General features: G+C 38.7%; 1 protein-coding gene and 1 long non-coding RNA gene across 2 annotated transcripts in view; one reads left to right on the top strand and one right to left on the bottom strand.

Moving 5' to 3' along the window:
- LOC134213112 (uncharacterized) overlaps positions 1-21,652 on the bottom strand; it is a 35,575-nt gene that overhangs the window by 3,486 nt on the left and 10,437 nt on the right. The gene's annotated exons all lie outside the window — the stretch shown is intronic.
- LOC134218905 (uncharacterized) lies at positions 3,410-5,409 on the top strand. Its single transcript, XM_062697737.1, is given in 2 exon segments — positions 3,410-4,054; positions 4,555-5,409. Coding segments are annotated over 2 exon segments (1,407 nt in total). The 5' UTR covers positions 3,410-3,502.

Raw genomic sequence — 21,652 nt, 5'->3', positions numbered from 1 at the left:
TCTTCCGTGGAAAACTTGCGCTGCTGGCTGCTGCAACACAGTGCACATAAATTACCGAGTCTTGGTGGACTAATTGGTCACGGATTCGTGGTGAGTACCTCAATTTGGAGCCCTGCAGGAAAAAAGTGCATTTTTTGCGGAGCAAAAATTACCATGCCAGTCAGTCAGAGCACTCGAACGAACGGTCGGTCACGCATGAGGAAGCTCAGCGGAATTCACCCTCAAGGGCGAAAACAGAAACGTGCCTTGCCGTCGACGTCGTCGAGTCGATCCGCTTCGACATCGACTCTCCCACTGAGTTGAGAATGCAATTTCCGCCGAATCGAAACATAAAATTTAATCTTTCGTGGGCGTTATCGTCTTGGCGAAAAACAAAAAAAAACTTTGCGACTCGGTAATTAGCATTCCGAAATTGAAAGACCGCCGAAAATCCATCAAACCGAGTAATCAGCAACGGTCAACGGTCGTCGAACGTACAGTTATTGAAGCAAACCCCGCCAGCCATGCTTACAATCGGACAGTTAAAACGATCGGTCGGTCACATAAAATTTTTGGTCTGCAATCGATAACGGTGCGCCGCCAGTTTCGATCGGTGTCGTCGTTGTCACCACCCGAACCTCAAAGTTTGAACTCGAACTCGCATATGACATTCATCATCAATCGTCGGTGGTCTGATGGCCACCGATGACAGTAAACATTCGGGCAATATGGATTCAAAACAAACCCAGCGGTTATTGGAATGAAAATATTTATCCAGCCGCTAGTGCGTGGGCCAGTGTTACCACATTCACAGATTTATCTTTATTTCCAAGATTTTTCACCTTTTTTTTTCAAAGATATCTTTGAAAAAGATCAAAGATTTTAGAAATTTCACAGATTTCAAAGATTTTTAAAAATATCAAAATCTATGAAGATTTTTTTTACTTTCCGTGTTTGTTAAAAGCAGACGTGCCCTAATTTGGCCAATGAGGCATTTATTGCAATCTGTCAAATTTTTCGTTCGGTTTCCAGCTGTTTCCAGTACTCGTTCGTTGAAAAAATAATCATCTACTTTCCTCCTTTGCTTTCCACTTTTGAATTTGAATACGCACACTACTACTCAGTAGAATCAGTCTTCGTGTCGTTTGAAATCCATGAAACGCAGCGGTTTGCAACGTGTGGTTCGAGTAGAATCAGAACCATTAAATTCTCGATTAAATTACTGTTTACCTTGTTCGCGTTTAGTGAAAATTTTAAAATAATAGTGATCCATTATCTTTTTTGATGTAAGTAAATCCGTTTGAAATGTTAAGCGCGTAAAATCTACTGGGTTGAAATAATGGTTTGCTTATACTTTTTGGCCTCCTGGAAACCTAGATCTAGGTTATGTAATGTTAAAAAAGTGCGTTTTCGGCGTGAAATAATAGCCTTTTGGTACTACTTTGTTGTACTAGAATGACAAAAAGATGAAACAATTTAAAGTGTAAAACCTATGCAGCCAATTCTCTAATGGAATGATTTGTTTAGCTAGAACTGTCTATAAGGTGTTCATTTCTTATGGCCGATTTCTTCTCCGCTTAGTGCTTAAACCAAGTTTAAGCGTATGGGTATCTTAAGCAGTGCTTTCCCATACGTTTAAACCTGGTTTAGCGCCTAAGCGGAGGTGAAGAAATTGGCCATTAGTCTATTCGCTACAAATGTATCAGTGCTTAGTTAATTTTTTATTGTTATCTTAAAAGAGTCTGGTGCTCCTGGTGGTGATTGATATTTGTTTATCTCTCTTGTTTATTTTTAGTTACCCTCATACTAAAAGCAGAACCGCCAAAGAAAATGTACGGGAAAACAACGTCGAAGAACAAAGGCCGCAGCAGCAATACAATGGATAAATATTAGTCCAAGCTGTTCTCGCGGAGTTCCTTTCCTAATGCAGTTTCGGTTACGGAGCCAGGTAAATATTATTCAGTACAAATTTACGGCATTTTCGGTTTTAAAAATATTAAAACGGTGAAGACCATTGGCAGAAAATATGTTTTCCTGATATAAGGTCGCGATGATGTCAATAAAATTTTGCTTGCAGCGATTATGCGACAGAGTCGACAGTCTCTTATTTATGTTACCTTCAACTGTAAGTTCTGTGGTCTAATGAGGAGAACTGAAGCAAGTTCCGTGATAATTTGTCTTGTAGCAACTTTACCTGCTGCAGATAAAACTACCTGCTGTATTCAAGTGGGCAAAACAAAATGATTTTATAAGCTACATACATTTATTGATTGATTGATTTCACAAAACCTGAACCTTGTAAGGCAATGATCATTTTCTATGCATATGGCAATATATTCGGAATAGCGGCGATGTTTAAATAACATTTTAAAACAGAAAACAATCACTGATTTATAGATTTTCAGTCTCGAATTCAATACCAAATTTTCAAAACGATTTATCTGCTTTTGTAAACAAAGATTCAAACGTCAATTTGATGATTTGAAAAGATCTCGTTCATCTTTGTTTTTTTTGCATTTTACAGAGACAATATCATTTCTTTAAAATTTAAAATGAACATTTAGTCCTTCTGAACTTTAACATTTCTCTCTTTCTCGCAATTAGAATCGAAAAGGCGTTGCTGTATTGGTCGATTACTTTTAATCGATTTTATATTTTGTTAATAAGTCAATTGGTTTGTATATTAGCTACAACCGTGATTGATGACTGCAACAAGGAACCATTCTTTATCACACCAAACCATCAAATCTTCGCAAACTACTGCAGCGAGACTTTCACATATTTTATTCCATATTTACATATTCGTTAATTCTAGCAGGCAATGCACTATCCGAAAATACTGGTGTGACATTAGCATAATGTAAACAGGAATTTTCATCTGCTATAAAGTGTTTAAAGTGTTTACATTATGCTGATGGCACGATAGTATAGTCGGATAGTGCATTGTCCGCTAGAACTAGGGTTCTGGATTTTACCGTTCCACATATCAGTCAAACTACCTGCATGAATTGTGATGTGTAACTATGTATATAAGTATGAGCAAAAAAAAAATTCCCAGGAATTCGGTCCGATTGTTCGCTAATGAGAAATAGTGTGCGGCCAGATTAGACGCACAGTACGAATCGGATCGAATCCATACGATTTGACAGCTCCGTATTATTGATTGTTATTCTTTTACGTGCATTTTTCGCGCGACGTCACGTAGACCCGTCTAATCTGACATCAACCTTTAATCTGACATCAATACTTTGGGATCTTTTTGCTTTACATTTGACGTCGCATCGCACATCGTTTTTACTCTGGCACGCACCTAAAGCTGTGTTTGTGCTTTTGTAAACATAATAATGTAATTTGTTCACATAAGCTTATTTACGACTAATTTGCACATGCGTGTATTTTAATTTGTGCAGATGTAGCTGTCACTGCATTGTGTGATACCGAAGCCCCAACACATATCCAAGGTGATCGCGATCCTGTTTCAGAACCCGAACGGCGAATAACGAAATCGGAGAAAAAAGTATTTATGCAGAAGTTTAAAAAGGAATGGTTGAATACATCCGGCTTTCAATGTTTTGAGCAGTATGAAAATGATACCAACTATGTTTGGTGCAAAATTTGCCTTGAGAAGCTCAATATTGCAAAGGGAGGCAAATCGAACCTTAGTTCCCATTTGGGCACCAAGCGCCATAAAGAAGCTTCAACAAAAATTGTTACCGACAATCCAAAAATCAGTAAACTAACTTCAAACTCAAGCACGGTTTCCGAAGCGGAATTGAAAATAAGTGGATGGGCTGTCGAGAATAATATTTCATTCGCAGCGGTTGATAAGCTCACTGACATGTTGAAAACTCTTGATCCTGATTCGAAGCTATTTTCGAAGATATCGTTGGGCAGAACGAAGGCCACCGCAATAGTAAATGGAGTGATTGCCGAGGTTCAACACGACGAGCTGGTGAAAATGATGCAAACTTCACGTTTCTCGCTTATAATCGATGAGTCAACCGACATTGGGGCTGTAAAAACACTGGTGATGGTTATCAGGATGGTAGAAGATGATAGTGATGAGTTATACAGGGTAATTTATTTTCTATAGTACTGTTCAATGGGAGATCAAAGTAAATTACAATTGCTTTCGGGTTTGTTTTCTCTTTTATTCGACCTTTTTAATCTCGATGCAAAAATTAGTTTGAAGTATCTTGAAGTACAGTAGCCGTTCGATAACTGCAAAATGTTTACTTTTCAGTTAACGAATGCCGTTCGATAACTGCAACGCATTCTAGACGTCAAACGGTTGTCAATCGACGTCAGATGCAATAAAAGTGCATCTAAATGTGCAGCGCAATGCAGCTGTCATTGAGTCTGACATCAGTTTGAAGGTTAGCGGTCCGATAACTGCAAAACTGTTGCAACTATCGAATTGCAGTTAAAAAGCATTGTAGTTAAATGACTTACAGCTATCGAACGTCTACTGTAAAAACAAACTCGAATAAGGTAAATTCAAATAAGTTCGAACTGCCTAATTGAACAGGGTTCTAATTAACGTTTTTTCTTCAACTTAATATTTCAACATTACAGGTCAGAGATTTTCTCTACAAAGCAGCTGAGCTTCACCTTGCTGATCACAAAACCATCTACGACACTATCATCAAACAGTTTCAAATCGACGGTATTTACTATAAAAAGAATCTGGTTGCTTTCGGGTCCGATGGAGCATAAGTCATGATGGGGTTGGAAAGATCAGTTATGAAGCTTTTGAAAAATGATTGTCCAAACTTAATTATCATAAAATGCACCTGTCACTCGTTGGCTCTTTGTGCAAGCTACGCTTGCGAAAAGCTTCCAATGTATTTGGAACAGCTTATGCGAGACATCTACAGCTATCTCTCATGCAGTCCAAAGCGTTCCAAAGAGTTTGAACTTGTCCAAAGCATACTGGAAGTAAAGCCGTTGAAAGTGTTGCATCCTTCTGCCACCAGGTGGCTTTCATTGGAATCCGTCGTTAAAAGGAATATTGAACGATTCTCAGAGTTGGTCATGTTTTTTTCTCTTCAGTACAATTGCGATAAGAATCAAACGGCGAATCGGATTTTATGCCATCGTAAAGATCCAATGACAATGGCACTTCTTTATTTTTTTAAATATGTGCCTCCAATCATTAACAAATCAAACCGGCTCTTTCAGTCTGAAACTCCTGAGGTCTGCAACATGCATAACGAGCTGAAATCTCTGTTGATGATTCTGCTCGCAAACGTTTGCACCGAAAACTACTTAAAAAACTTCGACAATGTTAAGATGAATGATTTCGAGAAGCATCTGCGGAAGAAATCGGACATCTATGTCGGCATAAAGGCAGAAGAACACCTTAAATCCAGTTCAACAGACGAATCAACGAAGGATGCTTTTTACACAATAGCCTCTACGTCGAACTGATTCGAAACATCTCCAAGCAATTTGATTTTGATGACCCAGTACTAAAAATAGCATCGATGATTGATCCCAAAATTCTGGATGAAATTAAAATGAAAGCTTCAATTAAATTCTCAAGATGTTCTCATACTTCTGTGACAGTGATGACAATCAATCAATCGAAAACTAGTTCCGCGAACTAAGGACAATGATGTTATGCAAAACTATTCAACTGAACGAGTCGGACGATACGGAAACATCCTGGAGAAAATTGCTCTGCTATAAACGAGCAAACGGCAAGCTAGCTTTTCCATTGTTAAGGAAGTTTATTTCATGCTTCTTACTTATACCACATTCATCAGCAGCGGTTGAAAGGGTTTCTTTAGCAATATAATCTTAACAAAACTGAAATTTGAAAACGCTTGAGTACAGACTCAATGAATGTCATATTCCGGTCCAAATGTTTTATAAAGGGGAAAGAGGGAATTAAAAACATTTCATTAACTTCCGAGCTAAAATCAAAATTTAACAAATCAATGTATGCACATCACACGCGAGATCACACCCACACGTAAACCCAATTGTTATTGTTATTCATCGAAAAATTGAATAGAAAATGAAATTTCTAATTTTATGTTGCCATACATCTATTACTTAATGAATCCGAAACTATGCTGTATAAAATATCAAAAACCATCAGAAAAGCTCGTACACTAGCCGTTCTATTTCTGAAACGTGTTTACTTTTCAATTTACGAATGATAAGAAAATTATTTTGAGCTTTTTAGTGGAATGTTTTCTACTGTACCTCTGGTTGGGAAAATTTTAAATCAACTTTTATTTGGACAAATCTTAATTTTGATGATAGCTTGTTAAATATTTATGTTTTGAAATAAGTGATGAACATTCTAATGAAAAAAAAAAACAATCTTATAACTCAATTAAAAAAATCATGCCATAAACAAGTAAAATTGCACTTCGAATCGAAACATGGATTTCATTTCTGATTTTAATAAGGTTTCACAGATTAAATCAAAGATTTTTTATGCTAATCACAGATAATTAAGATTTTTTAGCAAGCAAACACAGATGGCTTTGGAAAAAAATGTGGCAACACTGGCGTGGGCAACATCGGCAGCAGTAGCGTCTTTTGATGCGCACACATCAGCAATATGCGATACGATTACAGTTATGGTGATTGGTTTGTTTACAATCAAGAAAAAAACAGAGACCAAGGTGTAAACTTTCGTTGGAAGCACATTATTTATCTATTGTCGATGGCCGTTGAAAGACATGTGGGTCTGTGTCTTTATCGCTGCCATGGGTGCAGCGCTTAGAACGGGACATGGTCGGGTGTTTAATTAAGCGATATCGGCGAACAATAACAAACATTCGGAATTAAGTCATGTTCTAGGAGCTCCGTGACAGTGGTGTGTTTTTTTGCTTTGTAAATTTAGCCCAAAAACTGTTAGCTTAGCATGTCTCTGATGAACTGGCAACGAGGACCACTTCCGATTAGATTCAAACCGAAAAAACAAAGAAAACTTGCAGTACTGCACGGGGTTATCGACACAGCAACTTAAAAACATATGCAGATATTTTTTATCTAAATTTGAAGAGTAAAGTCAAATGATTCATTTAGTGATGGCACTCTTTAGTTTCAAGCATAACATGAACAGTAGACCTGTTCACCATTTTCAAAAGTATTCGAGGTTCAAAGTGTCATCCCTCTAGTTCAATGAGTATCTCGAATGGAGTCTACTGACCAAATTTCAGCCAAATCCATGGAGATTTAGAGGTGCATCAAACGAGATTTGTGATTTTTTAGTCCTTTTCATAGAAATGACGCCTGAATGCATCAATTTTACTCCACGTAATAGGAGCACTAGTGGTTAATAGCTTCTTTAGACTATTATCTACCACTTTGTCATTGATACTAGGATCTTTAGAGTTCTTATTCAGTAGATTTAGGTGAATAAAATGCCTAAAAACCAGAAAATTAATTTTGGGTGCTTCTGGGGGTAGTATAAATTTTCAATATGTGCCCAATTTAATTTTCCGTTCATTTTCTTGAGTGTTGCGGAAGTTTCGTCCATACATCACTTTATTCTGAAAAATAATCTTCAGCATGTAAAAAAATAATGCAGTTTTTATGAAATACTCAACATTTGAATAGAGTAGTCAAGCAAGACCATTCTCCCCATGCTAAATCAATGTTGACTATGATTTATGAGCAATGTCATCCAGTATGCTCAACCCACTGGTATGTATCTAGAGTGGGCTATGTGGTAGTGGCAGGGCCTACAGATCAAGAGGTCTGCGGTTCGAGGCACCTAACAGATTTTTTTATCAATCCAGGTGGCTAATTCCATGTTGTCGATGATCTGTCGCAGTCGGAGACTTATTTCAAATAGAGCGTGATAAAAAACCTTAAAGTTAAAAAACACCCCCTGATTTGTTTGTTACCCTCTCCTTTGTTATTATACCACACTCATGTCACAGACAAAACCGGATCGATCCCTCCCAATATCAAACCATAACCCCAAAATTAGTGGACATAAACTTATTATAAACTCAATAATTGAAGGTTGTTTGAAATTAGTCAGTAATGTACTAACTAGGAGGAGGGTATAGAATCAATCACATTCAAATGTAGTTAACGAGCACGAAAGGTCATTGGAAACATGACATTTTCCATTAGACTTGACAAGAAAAAATGTTTATCTACTCGGCACCTTGAACCGTGGACCTCTTGATCTGCAGGCCCTGACACTACCACCTAGCCCGTTCTAGATTCATACCAGTGGGTTGAGCATACTGGATGACATCGGATGACATAAATCATAGTCGTGTAATAAACAAGCCGAAGATTATTTTTCAGAATAAAGTGATGTATGGATAAACCAACGATTAATACATCGATGGGAGCTTAGCTTATATTGTGTATTGTGTCCAAAAATCTCAGGTGTATGTTTTTCTATCAAAAGTTATGTACGATTTACCAAATTATGTTTGAAGGCGAACATTATTTTTATGGTTAATATGATACCTCGACGTCAGTTTCTTGATTTCATACACTATTCTAAGCCAAATATGTTTCGAAAATTAAAAGCATATCTACAACAGTATTTTATTTGAAGGGCGTTTTGAGCATAACGGAGCCGTATTCAAGTTATTGTATTAAATAATTCAAGAATTTTGGTATTGGTAAATCGTACATAACTTTTGATAAAAAAAAACATACACCTGATATTTTTGGACATAATGCACAATATAAGGATACTCCATTCGGCGTAGATTCATCGAAGAGCTGTAGCCCATCAAGTATCAAGTAGTATCACAATATAAGCTAAGTTTTACATCGATGTATCAATATTTAAAAATCGGTGGTTGCGACCTTGCGGAAAAATAGTTTTCAAAAAGACATCCAAGATGGCGATCAAATTCAATATGGCTGATTCTATTTTTATTATTGCAAATTGAGGATACACTCTTCCTCTCTCCAACGATATGCTGATCTCTAAGATCGGTTGAGGAATGTTGGAGTTATGACAGTTTTGGTGAGTCAAGAATTGACAAAAATCGAGGGGTCTATTAAAATGATATCGTGTATAACTAACGAGGGGTTCATCTTTCTGAAGAATTTTACTCGGATACTTAATATACTCGCCAAAAGCACCTAATCTATCATCTGCAACATTTTTGAGAAAATACTTGATACTGCCAAGTTGATTTCTTTAAAATATCCGCCACCATCGACGTGGTTGGGCAGTACTATATCTGAACTTCACGTCGATCACATAAGTCTCGCACAAATGCAAACTGCTATACTTTAGGATTTTGATGAACAGGCACTGGTCCGTTGAACTCCTGCTAAATCCAAGCTCCGTCAAGACTTCCGTAAGTTACTCAAACCATCATCGAGTAGACTATTTCAAACCATTGATACTTCCTATCAGCCTGCGAGCCCAGTCGTCCGTATCAGGGACTTCATAACGTGGAGGTTGCTTCATAAATATCTCCTCTTCGATGTTCCCATAAAGATACGCAGACTTTGCAACAATCACCAATGAATTTCGCATAGTCGTTCGACTTACAACCGCCGCGTAGTCTTGATCGAAGTCTACACCTTTTTTTTGGTTATAACTTACTGATTATGGTTCGACTGTACGTTTTAATTATGTTTATTGAACGGCTCCTCAGTCTTACAATTATTACAACGAGTTTATTATTCATCCGACGTTTCGACTCGGGGATTGTGTCTTTCTTAAGGGGAAAAACAACACAGGGTGTCGACTACCTGGAAAAACCAGGAACGTCAGGGAAAGTCAGGGAATTTCATTTTGGACCTGGAATGTCAGGGAAAGTCAGGGAATTTTGATTGAGGTCAGGGAAAAAAATCACAAACCCAATATTGATATTTATTTATAGTGTTTTTTTTTATTTCTAGCAATGTATACTAAACTAAGGACACTTATGACAATGAAACTCTGAACCAATTTTAATCCATTGAAAAGGGACCGATAAAAGTACTGAAACGTCGGATCCGGATCAGAATTAATATTGCGCTTTAGCTGGTCATCAGACTGCATAACCGATAAACAATACTCTGAGGCAGTTATATTCGACAACCGCCTCCACTATCAAGCTGTAAAGATTTTTTTGTGGCTGTTGGCAGTCTCTAGACTAAAAGTCTACTACGAGGCCTTTTCATGTTCCCCATTGTGATCGAGTTTGTTTCTATTAATCTCTAAGCAATAACAGAGGTTAAAAGCCACGTTGCTCAAATGGTCACTGTTGAGACCTGATAGAATTTTTTTAACTCCCCTTTTATTTTTTAGATTATTTAGTTTGAGTGATTTTGTGTCGGAGTCGTTTTGAATTGTTTGCAGTTTCCTTATTACTAGCGTTTGAGTCATGTTCCCATCAAGCAAAATAAGTTCTGCAAATTTGTTCAAATACCGACAATGGGTCAAATGGGGGTGAGAATGGGTCACTGTTTCAGCTACTTAGAATGCTTGTAGAATAGATTGAATGTATCTGAGGGCAAGAAGACTAAAATATAAGAGACCTTTTTGAACGATTTTGCTGTACGACCTCCAGACTGCCGGTGAGAGCGTTGACTCATTCTCACCCCCCCAGACCCATTGTCACCCCCGATGGCGGTACTTAATCATCAATCGGGAGAGTCATTCCTTATAAAATTATGTTGATGTACTTATGATATAGGAACATTTCATATAATGCGATCTATCCTGATGAATTTTAATTGCTGACTAGTAACCAACTCTAATTAAAAACCTAATATATCACATTACTTTCTGATGAAAATGTAACGCCCAAATGTTTGAAAACTATCTCGTGAAAGCAGGCCAAACTGAATCAAATGACTGAAATAGGCTTTTATTCAGAACCGTTCAACATACAATCAACTAGGAAGATTGTTAAAAAATAAAACGATGAATATTATCTCTAAACAAGATTCTGTAGGTAATGTTTTAAAAACATTTCGGGAACGTCCATTTGATGATGGGCTTGCAGTCATTGGTCGATCCTCACGTCCTTAGGTGGTCAAAATAATGGTCTTGCAGAGAGAATGACAGTGGATAAAAGAGCATCATAATATATTACGGTCTACCTCACATACGTAGGTGGCGAAGGTCTCAATTAAACGTCACACGATACTCCATAATTATGATAGGACGCAAGAGGCGGAATGTTGTTATCAACAATAATGTTTCAGTTTTACATTCGCTGCTGACGTTTTTTAAACAACTTGATCGGGAAATATTCTGCTTGATCTATGATAATTTTGTACAGAAATTACCTCAGAATTCTCACTGATAAGTAAAAATCACAAAAATCTCCTCTATAGATGTTCAGTAGATTTTTTTCAAAAGCTCTACTCCAAAAACTTGGTAGATTGTATAGTATTTACTCAAATTTAAATTGAATATCTTCGTGAAAGAATCTATAAATTGAAGACGGTGTTCAAATTAATAATACAGACCAAATTATTTAAAGTATTGCAGTGGCTAAAGTGTTTTGCTGGGCTTACTGTCATACATACTTGAGAGCCAATGGAGGTTTCTCGATGTTCTCGAAAATACCTAATCCGTACGATTTTTTACGGCATTAGAAGGATTTCTAGAAGCTTCTCCGACTGTTTGGAAGTTCAAAAGTCGTGTCAAAAGATACAAGAGTTCACACAAATTTCCAGAAAGATAATGAATACTTCAATGATTTGAAGAAGTCCATCAGTTGTCTTGGATGTCTATATTGCGACTCCAGGGAGTCCGTGAGAATTCCTAATGGTGGATGAAGGCACCAGAAAACTTATAACATTGATTGGAGCCAATTTTAGAAACCTGTAAAATCTTATTTTAGGCTGTTACGCTTTTTTTAAATGTTGGTCTAGAAATATGAAAATCTTTCAGGAGTTATGCGCATTTACTTGAATCTTTGTGAACGACCAGAATTACCTATATACAAATCCTTAATGTTCTGTTTCTAGAAGTGATAAGGTTTCTAGTAGCTCAGGAACTCATATGGACTTACATGATTTCACACATGCAGAGATTTTATTACGTTTCTAGGAATTAAAAAAAACATTTTTCATATCTGGAATTTTTTGAGGAATGGTCTGGAAAGTCAGGGAAAGTCAGGGAATTTTATTTTCAAATTTGAGTCGACACCCTGCACCAAAATATTTCCCTTTGAAAAAGACACAATCCCTGTGTCGAAACGTCGGGTAAATAATAAACTCGTTGTAATAATTGTAAGACTGAGTAGTCGTTCAATAAACAATTTGGTTATAACCTTGGGCTTCAACCCTATTCTTAAACTTGACGATTTCACCAGTTTCGTTTTCTTTAAATTTGAAAATCCATCGGCTACCAATGATTTCTCGGTCACATGGCTTTTGTACCAGCTCTCAAGTCCTTGGCATGGGACAGCATCTTGTCGTCCATGGCATGCATTCACATTTTTTTCTCAGGAGACTCCATAACTTCACTAACTGTCGTCGGCTCTTGATGTGAACACTTTGCAATACCTACTACATTTATTTATTTATTTCTTCGTCTTGAATTATAAAAAAAAACTCCTCAGACTGCTTCTTATCTAATATTTCGTATTCTATTCTTAAAAACTAGTTTAGACACATTAAAATCAAAAACAGCACTTGCACTATTAAACGACCGAAAACAGTTTTCCAGAGGGTTGTTAAAACCATATGACGTCCTGTGACGCTGAATCATAATAAGATCGCGTTCACGCAGACGCCGAGAAGGAGCGTAAAACGTAACGTTTTGCAATAAATATGGACACTGCACGACATTTTTTAAAATATCAAAAACAAACGGCCTTTGCAGATTAGTCCGACGAAGCGCAAGTGTCTCCAGGCCTATAAGTTTGCAGCGGCTGGAATAGTCCGGGAGGTTTACAGAATCATTCCAGGGAAGCCGACGCAGGGCGTATCTGATGAAACATCGTTGAACCTTTTCAATCCTGATAGATTGTGTCACGTGGTATGGGGACCACACACATACTGCATACTCCAAGATACTTCGCACCGTTGAACAGTACAGTGCTTTGAGTGCATAGATGTCCGTGAAGTTCTTTTGTATTTCGACGAATGAAACCCAATGCAGCAAATGCTTTCGCGGTAGTCATGCTGATGTGCTCATTAAAACGAAGCTTGGTATCAATGGTCACCCCCAAATCGCGGATCAAATCTACACGTTCTAATTGAGTGGAACCTATCGTATACCCATTTTCGATACGTGTATTTCGGCGAGAAAAACGATATAGCTTTGCATCTGGTTATGTTGAGCGCCATTCCATTTTCCGAACACCACAGTTGGAGTTCGTCTATATCGACTTGAAGCGAACAACAATCGAGATGTGATGAAATTGCTTTTTAGGTCGTCAGCATACAGTAACTGGCCTGATTTTAGCCGACTACATAGGTCGTTTATAAACAGTACAAAGATTAAAGGTCCAAGTACACTTCCTTGCGGGACACCGGACGTAATGGTAAACGCGCGTGAACGAGAGCTATTCAATCTGACGAAGGCCTTTCTTCCACTTAAATATGAGTGCAGCCATTGCGTTATCCAGTCGGGAAAACCCAGATATTTGAATTTCTTGATAGTGAGCTCGTGGGGAACTTTGTCGAAGGCCTTCACAGTAAAAAATAAAAAGTAATATCACATCAGATTTGATGCACATCATCGCCGTCGTAAATATAATGTTATATTACATTATGTTGACGTAACCAAAAGTTGACGTACTTGATAATTCTTTTTCAAATTAAAGCCGTGTAATTCATTTGCGACGTAATATTTGTGATGTAACTGAAAAACGACGTAAAAACAGGTCAGGATGAATCCCGGTATTCGGATAGTTTTCTTTCATGTTCGAAAATACATTTTCAGATGCAACAATTTCGAATTTTATTTATTCAAATCGAATTTTATTGTATGCACAAAAACTTGAACTTTTAATTTTAAAAAATGTAATATTTTTTTATAAATATTTTTTTAGTCAATTATTTTTAATTTTTAATTATTAATATTCAATTTCAAAGTTAAATTTTAATTGTTTTAAAGATATATATATTTCATTCAACTAATTTAATTCACTAAATATTTTAGCATTATTTATGTATTATATTTCATCGGCGGTGACGTGGCGGCGTCACCTTGTTGGTTATCGGCAAAGTAGGCGGGGGAATTTACTCGAAAGTTTTTTCAGGAAGTCCTCCGGAAATCGCTTAGGAAATTCCTCCAAAAATTTCTTTAGAAGATTTTCCTAAAATACTTCAGAAAGTTCCTCTAGGAAATCGTCCGGAAGTTTGTCTGGAAATTCCTCCAGATACTTCTTTGCAAATACCTCCACGAATTCCATTGGAAACTCTCCCAGAAATTCCACTGAAAATTCTTATAGCAATACTCCAGAATTCCTCCGGAAGCTCCTCCAGGAATTCCTCCAGAAGCTACTCCAAGAATTCCTCCAGAAGCTCCTCCAGGAATTGCTCCAGAAGCTCCTCCAAGAATTTCTTCGGATGTTCCTTTAGCAATTCCTGCCGTTAATCCTCAGGAAATTCCTCCAGGAATTCATCAGGAACTTCCTTCAGGAATTCCTCAGGAACTTCCTCAGGGTATTTTTCTCCGGGAGTTCCTTCAGGAATTCCTCCGGAAGTTCCTCCGGAAGTTCCTCCAGCAATTCCTTCGGAAGCTCATCCAGAAATAAATTCGGAAGTTCCTTCTGGAATTCTTCCGGAAATTCCTACGAAATTCTTCCACGACATCCTAGGTCAGTTCCTCCAGGAATTCCTCCGGAAGTTCCTCCAGGAATTCCTCCGGAAGTTCCTCCAGGAATTCCTCCGGAAGTTCCTCCAGGAATTCCTCCGGAAGTTCCTCCAGGAATTCCTCCGGAAGTTCCTCCAGGAATTCCTCCGGAAGTTCCTCCAGGAATTCCTCCGGAAGTTCCTCCAGGAATTCCTCCGGAAGTTCCTCCAGGAATTCCTCCGGAAGTTCCTCCAGGAATTCCTCCGAAGTTCCTCCAGGAATTCCTCCGAAGTTCCTCCAGGAATTCCTCCGAAGTTCCTCCAGGAATTCCTCCGGAAGTTCCTCCGGAAGTTCCTCCAGGAATGCCTCCGGGAGTTCCTCCAGGAGTTCCTCCGTCAGTGCCGCCAGGAATTCCTCCGAAAGTTCCTCCAGGAATTCCTCCGGAAGTTCCTCCAGGAATTCCTCCGGAAGTTCCTCCAGGAATTCCTCCGGAAGTTCCTCCAGGAATTCCTCCGGAAGTTCCTCCAGGAATTCCTCCGGAAGTTCCTCCAGGAATTCCTCCGAAAGTTCCTCCAGGAATTCCTCCGGAAGTACCTCCAGGAATTCCTCCGGAGTTCCTCCAGGAATTCCTCCGGAAGTTCCTCCAGAAATTCCTCCGGAGTTCCTCCAGGAATTCCTCCGCAAATTCTTCCAGGAACTCCTCCGGAAGTTCCTCCAGGGATTCCTCCGGGAGTTCCTCCAGGAATTCCCCCGGAAAGTTCCTCCAGGAATTCCTCCGAAAGTTCCTCCAGGAATTCCTCCGGATCTTCCTCCAGGAATTCCTCCGGAAGCTCCTCCAGGAATTCCTCCGGAAGCTCCTCCAGGAATTCCTCCGGAAATTCCTCCAGGAATTCCTCCGGAAGTTCCTCCACGAATTCCTCCGGAAGCTCCTCCAGGAATTCCTCCGGAAGTTCCTCCAGGAATTCCTCCGGAATTCCTCCGAAAGGCTCCGTAAATTCTTTCAGGAAATCCTTTGGAAGTTCCTCCAGGAATTCCTCCGGAAGTTCCTCCAGGAATTCCTCCGGAAGTTCCTCCAGGAATTCCTCCGGAAGTTCCTCCAGGAATTCCTCCGGAAGTTCCTCCAGGAATTCCTCCGGAAGTTCCTCCAGGAATTCCTCCGGAAGTTTCTCCAGGAATTCCTCAGGAAGTTCCTCCAGGAATTCCTCAGGAAGTTCCGCCAGGAATTCCTCAGGAAGTTCCGCCAGGAATTCCTCCAGAAATTCCTCCGGAAGTTACTCCAGGAATTCCTCCGGAAGTTCCTCAAGGAATTCCTCCGAAAGTTCCTCCAGGAATTCATCCAAAACCTCCTCCAAAAGTTCCTCCAACAAAAGTTTTTCCAGGAATTCCTCAAGGAAATACACCGGAAGCTCCTTCGGAGAAACTTCCAGAGGAATTCCTTGTGAAACTTCCGGAGGAATTTTTGGTGTAGCTTCCGCAGGAATTATTGGTGGACCTTCCAGAGGAATTCCGGGTGGAACTTCTGGAGGAATTCTGAGAGGAACTTCCGGAGGAATTCCTGGTGGAACTTCCGGAGAAATCCCTGGACGAACTTCCGGAGGAATTCCTGGAGGAACTTTCGGAAGTATTTCTGAAGGAACTTCCGGAGGGATTCCTGATGGAACTTCCGGAGGAATTGCTGGTGGAACTTCCGGAGGAATTCCTGGTAGAACTTCTGGAGGTATTCCTGGTGGAACTTCTGGAGGAATTCCTGGTGGAACATCTGAAGGAATTCCTGGTGGAAATTCCGGAGAAATTCCTTGAGAAACTTCCATAAGAGTTCCTGGAGGAACTTCCTGTGGCATTCCTTAAGGATTTTCCCGAGGAATTCCGTGATGAACTTCCGTGAGAATTCCACGAGGAGCATCGTGAGGAATTCCTGGAGGAACTTCCGGAGGAATTCCTTGAAGAACTTCCGGAGGAATTCCTTGAGGAACTTCCGGAGGAATTCCTTGAGGAACTTCCGGGGGAATTCCTTGAGAAACTTCCGGAGAAATTCTTTGAGGAACTTCCGGAGGAATTCCTTGAGGAACTTCCGGAGGTATTCTTTGAGGAACTTCCGGAGGAATTCCTGGCGGAACTTCCGGAGGAATTCCTGGAGGAAATTCCGGAGGGATATCTGGAGGAGTACTTGGAGGAACTTCCGGAGAAATGCCTGGAGGAACTTCTGAAGGAATACTTGGAGGAATTCGTGTTGGAACTTCCGGAGGAATTCCTGGAGCAACTACTGGGGGAATACCTGGAGGAATTTCCGGGGGAATTCCTCGAGGAACTTCCGGGGGAATTCCTCGAAGAACTTCCGAGAGAATTCCTTGAGGAACTTCCAGGGGAATTCCATGAAGAACTTCCGGAGGAATTCCAGGAGGAACTTCCGGAGGAACTCTCGGAGCAATACTTTGAGGAACTTGTGGAAGCTTACTTGGAGGAATTTCCGGAGGATTTCGTGTAGGAACTACCAGAGGAATTCGTGGAGGAACTATCGGAGGAATACCTGGAGGAACTTTCGGAGGAACTCGTGGAGGAACTTCTGGAGGATCTTCTAGAGGATTTTCCTTAGGAATTCCTGGAGGAACTTTCGGAGGAATTCCTGCAGAATCTTCCGGAGCAATTCCTGGAGGAACTTCCGAAAAAAATATTATAGGCGTTCCTGAAGGAGCTTTCGAATGAATTGCTGGATGAACTTGCGGAGGAATTCCTGAGTTAAGTTTCTCTTGGAATTAATAGATGAACTTCGTTGAAATTCCTTGAGGAATTTGCTGACGATTTCCTGGAGCAATTTGCGGAGGAATTTCTGGAGAAACTTGTGGAGGAATTCCTGGAGGAACTTGCGGATTAATTTCCAAAAGAACCTCCGGAGAAACTTCTAGAGTAATTGCTGAAGGTATTTTTGAAGCAGATTTTGGAGTCAATTCCAAATGAACTCCAAGAGGAATATCCTATGAAACTGGAGGAATACCAGGAGGAACTTGTGGAGAAACTTCCAAAAGAACCTCCGGAGAAACTTCTAGAGTAATTGCAGAAGGTATTTTTGAAGCAGATTTTGGAGTAAATTCCAATGAACTCCAAGAGGAATATCCTATGAAGCTCCTAGAGAAATTTCCAAAGGAACTCTAGGAGGAATTTCTGAAGTAACTTTTGGTAGACTTTTCAGAGTAACTTTTGAAGGAATTTCCGGAGATATTTTTAAAGGAATTTCCGAAGGAACACGTGGAAGAATTTCGGAAAGAACTCCTGAAGGAATCTCCAAAGGAATTTCCGTAGAAACTGGATTAAAATTTTTCAAATTATATTTTTTTTTATGAATGATTTGTTTATCGGCTTTATCATTCAGTTCTACTTAAAGTATGAAGGAGTAGATAATCGAAAGATAATTGAAAATCATCAGATTGAAAGCCGTTCGCTAGGGCGCGAAAAAGAAACGATAGAGGGTGAAAGGGAGAAAGGCAGACCATCTATTGAACAGCACAATGTTTCAATTATGAAAATATAATTTTATAATCATTATTTTTTTCAAGTTTTCATTTTTAGCTCTTGTTTTTTTTTTATTGTTTTTAATTTTAGAATTTAAATTTTTTTCAGATCTTCAAATTGCAAAATATTTTGAATTTTTAGTTCATACTTTTATAATTGACGGAAAACTTCAGTTCCGGCATAGCACTTCACTATAGAAATAGCCTACTAGACATCACTATTATTTTCAATCATTTGGTAAAAATCCGTAGAGCGTTTACAACAAGTAGGGAAACTGCTCCTGGATTTCATCTCATAGCACCGATGTTCATCTCATTAAAAACAAAGCAATGGTAAGGAACTTGATTTTTTCCTTAAATTTGTTTATTATTTTTCTCATGTTTACAAGAAGAAGCGACGAATTTGGTGCCGTATTTCTTTGTTTCGCGTTGAGATGAATATATGTTCAGTGAGATGGAGATCGAGACAAAAACTATGTTCGTTTACTGTCTGAAAAGCTGCTGAGATTCCGCATGATCATTCGATCAGCAACAAAGCAAAAATGAGTTAAAAACCCAGATTAATCCACCTAGCGGTGATGATGCCTTTCTCGTGCATCGTAAAATGTACTGAAAAAATCACATAGGAAAGGTCAAAAAAGCACTTTAGGGGGATAGATCGCATATTTTCTATCATTTTGCATGTTTTTGCATTAATTACTATGCATTTCCACCATTCTTGAAAAAAAAATTTTTTCTCCGATTTTGAATTTTTTTTTTCCAAGGGGGGACCCTTGGGAAAAAACAATGATTTTTCAATAATTCCGAAATGCAATGTCCGATCAGGCCAATTTTCAATAGCAAACAATGGGACCGCATTCCCCGTCGAATGCAACTTGTTGCGAGTAAATCGGGTAATGCTAAGTTCCAAAAAGTGTGTCTACAAAATTTGTACACATACACACATACACACACACATACATACATACACACAAACAGACATCACCTCAATTCGTCGAGCTGAGTTGATTGGTATATAACACTATGGGTCGCTGAGCCTTCTATCAAAAGTTTGGTTTTGGAGTGAAATTATAGCCTTTACGTATACTTAGTATACGAGAAAGGCAAAAAGCTAATATCATATTGATTCCACTTCAGTTTGAATTATTTTCGTGCTTTGAATATGTTACCCGTTAGATTTATCTGCTTCGTCTTCGTTTCCTTTAAACGTACTCAGTACGTATCCAACAATGCGGTTTAATTTAATTTTGCTTCCTTCCTGGGTAAGTGCACTCGTTTGTTGATGAATGAACTATCATGATTCCGCCGGATCGTTGTCCTGCAAGGGAAATGGAACCAGTTTGAAAATAACAAATTGAAAGTTTGCTGCAGCTTTCGTGCATCGGAGATTGTCTTACCTGGTGGATTCCATTGTACCAGTCGAATGCCGATTCCTTGCTGAAGATGGCGATCGATTGTCCGTGAGAAACAATCTTCTCAAAGATTTAAGTTTACCGCAAAATATGTTTTGCTTTAGACGAACGAAACACCAAAATTCAAAGTGAGAACTTATCGCTTGACTGACTGACAGTTCTGATTCGGTTACGTAATATTACATATATTTTTCGTAATATATCACTTTTAAATGTAATATTTTGTTTGATTCTAAGCAAAAATGATATGTACCATTCTTACTGTAATATATTCTCTAATTAAGCAAGTAATATTACACTACTTTAGCGCACTCACAGAAACATTTTCATCAATTAAAATTTACGTTGCGCGATGTACAAAATGGATCAATTTGACGTAAAAATACGTAAAAACTAGTTTTACATAGAAATATTAGGTAGAGTAGAGTGGGGCAAGAGTGCGCGTGGGGTAAGAGTACGTTTTCGATTTTTTGGAGTAATGAAAATATATAAACTAGCAGCACTGCCTCAGTTTGACAGGTATTCTGGCCAACTATTATCATGTGTAATTGTGAACGATTTGAATAAACAACAAGAGAGATATGGAGTTAGATAACTTTTTGGTCATTTTGCTAAAAATAATTGGATTTCCGCAACTAGTATTTCATTACCATATATACGTTGAATCAGGTGAACATTATACCATTTCGATAACCTACTGTATAGAGTACTTTATGGTACAGAACATCAATTCGGTTAGTTTTCCAAGAAGTCAAAACCATTACTTGAATAATTTTTGGGACTGTGGGGTAAAAGTACGCAGGAACCGGTGGGGCAAGAGTACGCATATGAATCTTCAAGTTATGATGTCAAACCCGTATCTCCGGCCGAAATAAGACTTCTTCCAAAGCGTAAAGATCCACAACTAAGAAAAAAGGGACAGAATTCGAAATTATCACAAGTTTTTAGGATAAGTTGAAAATATTCGGTGTTAGAAAGGACTTAGCGAACAAAGCACTGAAGCGAAATAATGAAATTGTATTAGGACTTGTTGTACACCTAAACATAGTACGAAAACACAATTTCATCTAAATGATAATATCATTTAATCAAAAGAAACATTCATAAATTACGCAACGTTTAGCTGGGAGGGGTTGCGAGATGTGTGACAATCCATATATTTTTTAGAGGATTCATACAAATAGTGTAAGATAGGGGGGAGGGGTGATGAAATAGCCAAATTTTACGTTACGTGATTGGTGGACTTTCTTTAAGGAAAATGCCTTTGTATACGCCACGCGAAACCTGATATATATTTTTATTTCTGTAGTTTTTTGTATATATAAAAAATCAATGTTTTTTTGTATGAAAGTGCACTTTTTTTGGACCCCCTCCCCCTTTACGTAATCCCCCTCCCTCCTCCTCCCCCTTAGTTACGTAATCTTTAAACATTCCCTAATATATGCTCATCAAACATCAATTAAATGTTATTAACTCTTATTTGTGTTAATATATACTTAAAGCACGTGATTGGATAAATGCGTACTCTTACCCCACCCGATGCGCACTTTTACCCCACCGGTGGGGTAAGAGTGCGTTTTTCACTTGTCTTGTAATAAGGGTTCTACTAAAACGAATCTCAATAATTTCAATATTTTTTCCACTGGGTAACATAAAGGAAGAGTATATGAATCATCGACACTGATTTGAAATGCAGAAGCTTGCTTCATAAGGGCCACATGATCGATTGAAAACTAAGTGCGTACTCTTGCCCCACTCTACTCTACGTCTCGTGAAGTTACGTCACGGCATTTTAATATTTTTTTTGCTGTGTAGAGAAGTCGAAATATATTGCATCTACTTGATGTCGAGCCTCGATCTCTTTCGAAATATAATTCACATACGACATTAGGTTCGATGTGGTCGATCGCTTCTTCACAAAACCGTGTTGAAAATCGGATAGCAGTGGCTGGGATGCGGCGTACAATACGTTATGGACAAGCTCTTCGAAGACTTTTCCCAAGCAGCATCATCGAAATGAAGAACGTTTCGTAGAGTTTCGGGAGCAAAATTCGGCG

Source organism: Armigeres subalbatus, chromosome 1 (assembly GCF_024139115.2).
Source record: "Armigeres subalbatus isolate Guangzhou_Male chromosome 1, GZ_Asu_2, whole genome shotgun sequence".
NCBI lineage: Eukaryota > Metazoa > Arthropoda > Insecta > Diptera > Culicidae > Armigeres > Armigeres subalbatus.
The sequence above is the reverse complement of the archived record's forward strand: the minus strand, read 5'-3'. Positions and strand labels throughout refer to the sequence as shown.